The sequence below is a fragment of the Lithobates pipiens genome, unplaced genomic scaffold, assembly GCF_037356315.1.
Source record: "Lithobates pipiens isolate NorthernLeopardFrog02 unplaced genomic scaffold, aLitPip1_a1.2 Scaffold_16, whole genome shotgun sequence".
NCBI classification, from domain to species: Eukaryota; Metazoa; Chordata; class Amphibia; order Anura; family Ranidae; genus Lithobates; species Lithobates pipiens.
Window position 1 is genome coordinate 462,659,607 of NW_027507748.1, and position 11,101 is coordinate 462,670,707.

The window sequence follows — 11,101 nt, forward strand, 5'->3', positions numbered from 1 at the left end:
GCTACTATGCGATGCATAGTAGCCCATTATGCTTTACCTTTGCAGGGAGACAAAGAGGAAGTAAACCCATCAGGGTTTACTTCCTCTTTAAATAATCGTATTTCTCTCACTAAAGCTTCATAGCAGATTAACTACTATGAAGCTTTAGGCAGAGAAATGACTAGGCACACTAGGGACAGCCACATGCCAGATAGTACATGCTTTGTTTTTTTAATTTTAGTCCACTTTGATTAGCTGAAGCTGGACTTATTAGGGGCCTTGATAGTCAAGGCCAATATACCTCATAGTGTAATTTTAAGCTAAATCAAGCAAAATATAAGCATGTATAAAATTCATGAAATACATAGGTTCTTTAGCTCAGGTCAACAGAACTGCAGCTGGTCTTTTCCTACCTTAAAAAGAAAAAAAAACTGAACACTTCAAAGCTAACACCTGATTAATGCAGACTCTTTTATATACATCATTCGTTTTCATTTATACATTAAGAGTCATACAAATATCACTTACAAGACTATTGAACCCCAGAGCATTTAGCGCTTGTTTGAAGTTAGCAAACTTCTCTCTGTTTTGTGTGCTGTGCAGCTCCTCTGGCTTAGTCTGATTCAGATACCTGTGCAGAGATAAATTGCATAATGAACATCTTTGAATTACAATCAAGATAATGTGGTTATCTGATATACTTACTACTATATGAGACAAATGTATGTTTTTACATTCTGCACACACTGGTCTCTGTCCCAAAAAGCGATAGAGAATAAAAGCAAACAATTTATTTGTTTGACCATGTATCCTGAATAGGGATGAGCTTGATGTTCTTCGACTCGGACAGCGGGTGTTCGCCCGTTCCCTGAACAGTGAACATTATGGGGCATTCGCGGAATGCCCCATAATGCACTGCGATATTGCAGTGCATTGCTGTAGGATGATTGGCCAAAGCATGCACCTGACCTGCATGCTTTGCCAATCACAGTGCACTCTGCTAAGAGAGCCATAATTGGCTAAAGGCAGGGTGCCTTGTTTGGTGTTCGCTAGAATATCCGAACAACCAAACTTGGGCCCGAACTTATTCTCGAGCCGAACCATTTGCCCATCCCTAGTTTAGCGACATGGCACTGCCTCTGGTGTTACCTAGTCCCTTAGGACCCATGTAGTGATTATGGACAGTTGGGCTGAATCACTGAAAACTAACTCATACTTGGTACCATTAGGCACCATTTTAAATATGACATCACCACCATTTAGTAATACTAGCATTTAAGGCTGAGGCGACAAATCGTTGGCAATATTCGCTAACTTCTTGCTCCCACCTTTTCAGCCTACAGCAAGTGACTTTGCACTTCTGCTCCTGCCTTTGCAGTGCTTTGTGGATTCACCATTCTCTGGTCTTATGCCACTACCTACTTTCAGTGTCTTGGTCACTTTCTGCCATCTACAAACCTCCTCACCATCAGCTGCCTGGGCTTGTGAGTAAGTAGGACATTGCCTTTCTTGAGGCATATGTACAAAAATGTATCTTACAGAGGATAGGTTCATGGCATCTGGTTACCTCAGGTTCTATTATTCCATTGTGGATAGGTGCGATTCCTCAGTATCCCAAGAAAGGTCCAATATTAATCCTGGGACCCCTATTCATTTATTATAGCGTTGTCCTCATCAAAACCTTAAATAACTCCAAAGCATGAAGCTGATTCCGTGTACACATCACCGGACTTTCCGGCAGACTAGGTCCGACGGTCTTCCCGATGGACTTTCCAAACTAATGGATCACACAATCACACCAAAGTGCGACGGATTTGAACGTGATGACATATGACTGGACTAGAATAAGGAAGTTCATAGCCAGTAGCCAATAGCTGCCCTAGCGTCGGTTTTCGTCCATTGGACTAGCATACAGACGAATGGATTTTTCGACCGGACTCGAGTCCGTTGGAAAGATTTGAAACATGTTCTAAATCTAAAGTCTGTCTGATTTTTAGACAGTAAAGGTCCGATGAAGCCCACACATGATCGAATTGTCTGGCGAATTCGTTCTGTCGGACCTTTGCTGTCAAAAAGTTTGGTCGTGTGTACACGGCATGAGTCTTCCCAGCCACAAGACCTTTAATATCCAATTTGGATTGTTTTATTGGTTAATGCTCAATTAATGTAAAATGGGGGTTCCCTATGTGCTCTGACGACTACCACAACTAAAAACTTTTTTTATCCCAGTGGACCTCTACCTCCGAGTGTGCCTGAGGCCCTTATTGCTATCTGATTCAGACTCAAGAGTCTTCACATCCTTCTCCTGAGAAGCCTGTGTTTCAAAAATTCCATACAAATCAAGGATCAGCCAGCTGTTTCAGGCATAGGGTTTTTTAGAGCTGTTGCTTCTAAGAGCTTCACTCTATATAAAAACGTTTTTTTAAATCTTGGCGTGGGGTTCCCCTTAAAATCCATACCAGACTTGAAGGGCTTGGTATGGAATTTGGGGGGAACCCACACAATTTTTTTTTAAATTTTGGTTCTGGTTTCCTCTTAATATTCAGACCCAAAGGGCCTGGTATTGGACTGGGGGATCCCATGCTGTTTTTTTCAATGACTTTTATCTGTATTGTCGAGACCCGACAATTCACTATAGTCGCTATTACTTTTAAATTACTTTTTTTCCTTTAGAATGTCATTTTGTGCAGGTACTGTTCAAAACACGGGAAAAATATGCCACTTTACTATACTATAGACACCCCCAGGTACGAAATTTTAAGGAATATTTCACTTTTATTGTTTCACTTTAAGCATTATTAAAATCACTGCTCCCGAAAAACAGCCGCATTTAAAACTTTTTTTGCATTGATACATGTCCCCTGGGGCAGGACCTGGGTCCCCAAACACTTTTTATCACAATAACTTGCATATTAACCCTTAAAATCAGACTTTAATGGTGTTCGTTAAAAGGGTGTGAACTGGTGTGAAAGTTGAAATATGTATTAACCTGGTCACTGAGAGTGCCAAAAACCCAGGTATTTTGAATATGTTGACAGGAGGCAAGAACAGGATAAGCAAAGGGATGACCTCATTAGCCTGCTCCTAGCAAGCTGACAAGGTATGACTGGGTTATTCTGTAGTCCTGTAGGGACAATGGAGGTTTCACACCTGGCTAAGCTGTGTGACAGTGGTGCCTGGATCAAAAGGCTGGCTGCAGAGTAATACAATTATTCTTTGGAAGGTACATACACTGTAAATGTGTTTCAACCATGTAAAGCATTTTTTCTAGAGATTAGCTTTTGTGCTGAAATAGTGTAAAAGATAAAGCAACAAAAGCTCACCTGCTGGGTGCAAGTGGTGAAGAATAAATTTGATATGCATAAAACATAATGAAAATGTTTATGCATATTTCAGAAAAATAAAAATAAATACAAAAATACATATTTTTTTATTTGAATATTCACCCAAAGTCACTGACAATGCACATGTACAATTTTATAAATAAAACACATGAAACTAAATGTTTACACATGTATCCTTATATCTGAATTGTTTACTTTTTGTAAATGGCTTTTCATCTTATTTTGAGGTTTTTTGCTTTGCCGAAATCTTCCCAGAAACTGGGCATTTTAGCAATATAGACAATGGAATGAAAAATTAAGGTGGGTTTTCAATAGTACAATGGATTCTATGGGGTTGTTTAACTAAAAGTAAAAAGACTGTGCACTTTACAAGTGCAGTTGAGCTCAGTTTCCCCAGAGCTGAGTGAAGCTCTGCTGATTTCCATCATCTAAGCACATTCAAGCAAAAAAACTTATTATTTTCTTCTTCCTTGCACCTGATAGAGAGGCCCGAGTCAACCCCTAAGACATAACAGAGGTCGGCCCATTGACAACGGGGACGGGGACATCGCCTAGTTTGCCACAGACAGCCCCAAGGGCGGCAACTTCCTCAGGAGCAGCGGCGGGGCAGATGCCCCCAGTGAAGGATTGTGGTGTGGCTGACAGCGGACAAGTTAAGGCAGTGGATAGGGAGGTGGATCGGGTTAGTTGGTGGACTCAGCAAAATGTGAGGTTTACGTTTGTTTAGAAGGGCCGCTGGGAATGCACTTCAAGCCGGAGGGTTGAGTATGTTGAATTTTTTTTCCTTTTTTCACTGGAAAAATTTAATCTGGAAAGAGGTAAGTTGGATGATAGCAAGAAGGAGGAGGAAGAGAAAAGGCACTACAAGCTCATTCCCAGGTCGTTTACCAATTGGCTTCAGGCATTTGCAATTTTGGCCAGCGTTATAGTTGAAAGGGCACCGGAGAATTGCTCCGCTCTCTTCTGTTATTTGGATGAGATCGTGGAAGCGTATCGAGTCTATAGGGGTCTGGCAGTGTAAGGTAGTATGTCCTTCCTTGCATTGGGACCACAAAGACATTAGTCTTTGGATGTGGCTTATGACCTCGGCACGGGCTGGGACTTAGTTTTTTCAGTCAGGGGGCAGCAGCTCTTCTTTCTCTGGACAGCCGACCAACAAGAGAAAGGAGTGTTGCTGGGCTTTTAATGAAGGGACTTGCAAGTTCCGAGCGTCTTGCAAGTTTAAGCATGCATGCTCTGGCTGCGGGAGCTCACACTCCCTGAATAGATTCATGCAAAGAGGTAAGGGCAGAATCGGGGAGCTTGCGGGAAAAAGGGAAGACTCCAGTGAGCATAGCAAGGATGCAAACATTTCTAGGTAGGTTTCCAAACCGGGAGGTGGTAGACCTGCTAGTGGCTGGATTAGATGAGGGCTTTTGTATTGCGAGTAGGCTCCCCTGTCTCCCCCAATCTGTGGACAATTTGAAATCGAGTTGGCTCGACAGGTGGTGGTGTCTGAAAACTGGTGAAAGAGGTTGAGCTGGGCCGCATGGACCGTTTATCTCTCCGCCACTGGATAATCTGGTGGTTTCTCTTTTTGTAGTGGTCCCTAAGAAGGAACCCAACAGGTTTAGGTTGATATTGCATTTGTCGCACCCCAGAGGGGGTTCGGTGAATGAGTTCATAGATCCAGGCTTGTGTTCCATTTAATACATGTCTTTCAATGCGGCAGTGCGTTGGGTTCGTGTTTATGGTAGGGGGCCTTATTGGCAAAAATGGATATTGAATTCACTTTTTGCTTGTTGCCGGTGCACCTGGACAGTTTTCACTTGCTGGGTTGTAAGTGGCAAGGGCGCTATTTGATTGATCAGTGTTTGCCTATGGGGTGCCCCATTTCCTGTCCCTTGTTTGAAACGTTTAGTTCATTCTTTGAGTGGGTGGTCAGGAAAGTGTCTGGGCTTCTGTCGACCACTATCTGGATGATATTCTGTGCATTGGGCCGGCTGCTTCCAATCAATGAGGGTGTTGTTGGCGATGGTTCAGGACATGGTGGAGCACTTTGGCATTCCACTGGCGATGGACAAAACGGAAGATCCAGCTATGGTTCTGAGTTTTCTGGGTATTTAAATTGACACAGTGGCCATGAAATGCCGCCTCCTGGGAGACAAGCTGATGGACTTGCGGGCAGCGGTGGTTTCAGCGGTGGAGGGGTGGCAAGTTGGGCCTGCGTCAACTTCAGTTGCTTCTGGGGAAGCTCAACTTCTCAACTTTGCATGTCGGATTATGCTGATGGGCAGGGTTTTTAATTGCCAGGTGGCGGCAGCCACTGCGGGGGCTCGGGCACCCGGGCATCACATTTACTAACCCGGGAACATAGGGCAGACCTGCTAGCTTGGGAGTCCTTTTTGGATTCTTATAACGGACGGTCAGTTTGGATGTCCAATTTTGATTTGGAGCTATTTACGGATGCCACAGGATCGGCGGGCTATGGGGCATACTTTGGGGGGCAGTGGAGTGCGGCCCCATGGTCTCTGGAATGGAGGGAGGCTGAGTTTACCAGGAATTTGGCACTGTTGGAACTGTTTCTGATTGTGCTGGCAGTTGAGCTTTGAGGTTCTCAGGTTAGCAATAAGAAGATACATTTTAATTGTGATAACATGGCTATTGTACAGGTAATTAATAGTGTGTCAACTTCATCCAGGGTACAGGTGAATCGGGAGGTGGCACGCTTTCTGATGCGCAATGGGGGCTTGGCATTAAGCCATCATGAGTTGGAAGTTGAACCCTGGCGATATTTACGAGGGGACAGCATTCATTTGAATGACATCGGTATCAACATGTGGTGTCTGGGGTTGGAGGAAGGTATCCAGAGGGTCCTGAGGGTGTGGAGGTCCGCTAAAACCTAAGGTGTCAGATTTGAGAGGTGGTGGCAGAGTGCAAGATCCTTTTAGGTCATGTGGACAATTAAAAGGTATGGTGTAGGAACCCATCTGAGGTACAGCTCCCAGTTGGTATGATTCTGGCTTATGCCATTGAGACCTTGGGCTCCATTTTTGTTAATAAAGCTGTATGTTATGTTTAAAAACTCTTGGACCCACAACAATCAGGTTTCCACCCTGGCCACGGGACAGAAACTGCACTCCTCAAAATCTGGGATGACACCCTCGAAGCAGCAGATGAAGGAGAATCGTGTCTCCTGGTGCTACTGGACCTCAGTGCAGTGTTCAACACAGTAGACCACAAAACCCTGCTCACTCGTCTCACAGAAGTAGCTGGAGTTGCAGAGTCAGACTTGGCCTGGTTCACATCCTTCCTAGAGAACCGATCTCAGAAAGTGAAACTAGGAAGGTTCACTTTGGAAGCACAAAAAATTACATTCGGAGTCCCTCAAGGATCCCCCCTGTCACCCATGCTCTTTAACCTCTATCTCCACCCACTCCTCAAAATCATCAGCAACCAAGATCTACTTTATCACTCCTAAGCAGATGACATCCAACTCTACCTATGCATCACCAACAAAAAAGACTAATACCCAGCATTGGAAAACTGTCTCTCATTGATTGACGATTGGATGATGGAGAGCTCCCTTAAACTCAATGGATCCAAAACAGAACTACTCTTCCTTCACGCAAACTAAACAAAAACCCTGGCACGATGTCCACAGGACTCACCATCCTCGAACAACCCATCACCCCCAGCACTAAAGCCAAAAGCCTTGGAGTCATCTTTGACTCAAACATGATGATGGATGCAAAATAAAGGATCAGTAATCAGTGGATCCCACTACCTTCTTCGCCTACTGCGTAGACTCATCCCCTTAATCCCAGAAGGAGATACCGCAGCAATAGTTGGAACAATCAATTCCTGACTCAACTACGAAAATTCCCTCTACCTAGGACTTCCAAAATACCAAATTTCACACCTACAAACCATCCAGAACACAGCAGCCAGACTGGTAACTGGAAAAAAAAAACCATGGGAATCAATCACCCCATCCCTGAGGACCCTCCATTGGCTAGCCATGAAGGATCGTGTTACATTCAAGACCCTCTGCCTCACTCACAAATGTACACAAGGCAAAGCCCCACAATACCTTTGCGAGAAAATAAAGGACTACACCCCAGGTCGCACTCTCCGGTCTACTAACCAGAACCTCCCCAGAACATTCCCAAGACCCGTTACAAATTAAAAGGCGAACGAAGGTTCACAGTCTAAGGCCAACGCTATGAAATGCTCTAACCGTGGACATTCACTCAGAGGAAAACTATCTGGCCTTCAGGAAGAAGCTCAAGACCCATCTCTTCTGAAGACCCAGACGGACACTGGCAGCAAAAGCGCCCTGAGGTGATTTAGTTTGCATATGTAGCGCTATACAAGTTATTAATTCATCCATTCATTCATTAAAAAGGTTATTGATATGTTAATTATTGGATATTTACATATTTGGTTAATAAAATGGCTGCTACAGCCAATTTACCCCAGTTATGTGTGGCGTGGTCATTAGAGGTAAAGGGGGGTGGGTCATTGGCATAGCAGGTAACAAGCCATGGTTAATACCATAGTCATGAGTATTTATTACAAAGGGAAGCGTTACCACATTAACTAAGCTCTGGGGAAAAGGAGTGCATCTGCACAGTCTATTTGACTTTAGTATTTTTACAGTTATGCCAAAGATCTGTAGAATAGGAATTGCTGCCCACATCCCAACAGTGTTGTAAACATATTTATATTTTATTTGGAAAGTTAAAATCATGGAAGTATATCATGATAAAAAATCAAACTTGTATACATATACAACTAAAGTGCAATATCAAAAAATATATACAGACAACCACAGGACTCTGTCAAATATGAAGATAGGACAGAGGATGGCCTATCTTCATATTTGACAGAGTCCATTGGTTATCTCTATATATTTTTTGATATTGCCCCTTAGTTGTATATGCATCCAACTTTGATTACCTCCATGATTTTAACTTTCCAAATAAAATATAAATATGTTTTCAACACTGTTTGATTGCTAAGGAGTTTCCGCCCTTTCCCATAGAGGAAATTGTCTCTGTATTTGACTTTAGTAAGTCAATCCCAAAGACTCTAATGGACTCCTATCTACCCTGAGGGATAAGAAAATTAATTTTAGCTACTCGGGGCCTGTCATACTAAAAAACAGCTCCACATTAGCTGGAAACATGACACAAGACACTGTAAAAACAACTGCTTGTTTGTTATCTGTGTATTTTAACAATTGCCTGTTTGTTGCCTACATAATGTAACAATTTTCCATTTCTTGCCCACATGACATGTACCTGTTTGTTGTGTTTTTAGTGTAAAATTGCATATTTCTTTCCTAGTATTCTCACGATTGACAGTTTGCTTTCCACATATTGCATTGGGGTGACCACAAGTTCTAACTGCTCACAGTTCACTAAAAGATAGAAATAAAATGCAATTTTCCCACCCACGCTACTCCCCTGTTTATTTAGTGACAAAAAAAACAAAAAGTGGCCTTCCATAAATCCATATTAGACTCATATCCAAGCATGCAGCCTGGCTGCACAGGAAGGAGAGGAACTTCCCAGCAAGGCACCTACCTATGATAATGGGGCTTTATTTTCCCCATTTGTAGCCCAGTAGATGTTAGGGCTCTTTTTTTGGGGTGGGGATATCAGGATTTTGAAGCTCCATTTAAAATAGGGGAATTCCCAAATATATACCACATGGATGAGTGTGTTTACAAACAGGAGCAGACAAGGGAATAACTGTCATTTAGTGGCAATTGTTTTCTTTTTTTATGTCAATTTTGCAGGAGTATGCCAATTCATATGCAGGTTTAAGGCAGTCCATGAGCTTTTTATTTAAGGACTCATCCACAATGCTGATGTGCTAAAACTTCATTTTAACACGTGGGCAGCTGTCAGTTTTACCGTGCAGTGAGCTGTAGTCAGGCATGGGCATTTCAGCACATTGAATTGTCTACTCTTCTCTATACTTTCTATGTGCCCTTGCAGAAACCACCATTTATCCAGTGTGGGATAACACTGGTCACTGCATATAGTGTAAACAAGCCGCCAAATTATTTGTGTATTTTAATGTTGCTCTTGAAGCTGCATTATAAGACGTGCTCTTCACTAAACTGTATTTTTTTTAAAACTTGTTTTACATCCGTACATATCCCTCATGGCAGTGCCTAGCTACCCATACCCTTTATTACCAAATGCTTGCAAACTGGCCTTGAAATGTCCAGGAAAGAAATTACGAGATTTGCTTCTATAGACTTCAATGGGGTTCAGCGCTATGTTTGAGGTTTGTGGTTTGTGTTTTTTTTTTAATGTTCAGCAAATGTCAAGTGAACTAAGATTTTCCCAGTTCACTACCCATACATTGCAACTACTGCCCATCTGTTGTCAGCATATTGTGAGGATCAGCTATTTATTTGTGTATTTTAAAAATTGTCAGTTTATCACCTATGTATATTGTAGCAAATGCTCATTAGTTGCCAGTGTACTTCTCACACTTGCCCATTTTTTGCCACATATTGTTACATTTGCCTGTTTGCCTTATTGTCATGATCACCTGTCCTCTTGCCTGTGGAGTGTAATAATTCCTCATATGTTGCCCTTACATTGCCACTATAGCACATTGCTTGTTCACATGCTGTCTAGTTTGCCCATTAATTGCTCATGTACTGTAATGTACCATTTTTGTTTTTCAGGTTTTTTTTGTTTTTGATTTTTTAAAGTGTTTTTCCACTTTTGCAGTCAAATTTGAAGGAAAAAAAATAAATAAAAAAAAAACTATATGGTATCACACAGCATAGCTCTGTGAATAAGAACATATAACAAACATAAGGTAAGTATCAATGCTGAATTGTGTCCCCTGAATGTTTAAAGACAAAAGCAGAATAATGATAATTGAATATTAGAGATGTTCACTTACCACAGCTGTCAAATACATTTAAACCTGTCCTGAACAATAACTTAAATAATAAAGTCTGATTCTGATTAGTGGATATGGGGTAGTACTGATATCCATCTACTGTATATGAATTACTCTTTTGTCAATTCAATTATTATTGATGCATGCTTTATTTTCCAACAATTATTAACTGTTGTATATAGAAACCTGTGTCTGTAATTTTATATCTGTGCAGGAATCTTAACCTAAAAAAAAACTGGAAATGTAAAAAAAAATGCTTTTTCTTGCCACCAGTAATCTATTTCCTTACATCCATGGCTGAGCACGCTTTTGCATCACACAATGATTTTCTACAAATTATCCCTGAATAGTGATGTTTAGCTTCTGCACATATGACGCGTTGTTTACAATACGTACAATTTTGTGCATAAATAGAAGCAGCCAGTGATAGCCGAATGCTACACTAATTGCATGCCTGCCTAAATAAAGAAAATCATAGGTTCTAAGCTGCAAAGTTCTCTGTTTTGTTTAGTTTTCACATTTGTCATGCTATTACGAAAGGCCAGGGGAACAATGTAATCGGTATAACAGGCACTGCTACCTTGTAGTTAGAAGTGTTTGATGTGAAAACACAAACTCCGTACAGATAACAATACACTTGTCTTTGGTACAAATCACAAGATGTACTGGCTGGTTATTTATTTATTTTTAATCATGTATGCAAGTCATTTTCTCCTGTACTTGTAAGAAATGTGAAACTGAAACCTCCAACAGGAATAAACTCAGAGCACAGTATGATAAAAATAAACCTGCATAGTGATTAGGAATTAGCAAAATGTGTAAGCCCTTGTACACATGGTTGGACATTCTGACAACATAATCCG

At 41.6% G+C, this 11,101-nt stretch overlaps 1 protein-coding gene across 3 annotated transcripts in view; it reads right to left on the reverse strand.

Moving 5' to 3' along the window:
• MYO16 (myosin XVI) overlaps positions 1 to 11,101 on the reverse strand; it is a 555,564-nt gene that overhangs the window by 202,317 nt on the left and 342,146 nt on the right. For all 3 annotated transcript variants that reach the window (XM_077482903.1, XM_077482902.1, XM_077482901.1), the window contains exon 17: positions 508 to 610. In XM_077482903.1, the coding sequence (XP_077339029.1) occupies positions 508 to 610 (103 nt within the window). The remainder of the gene's footprint in view (positions 1 to 507; positions 611 to 11,101) is intronic.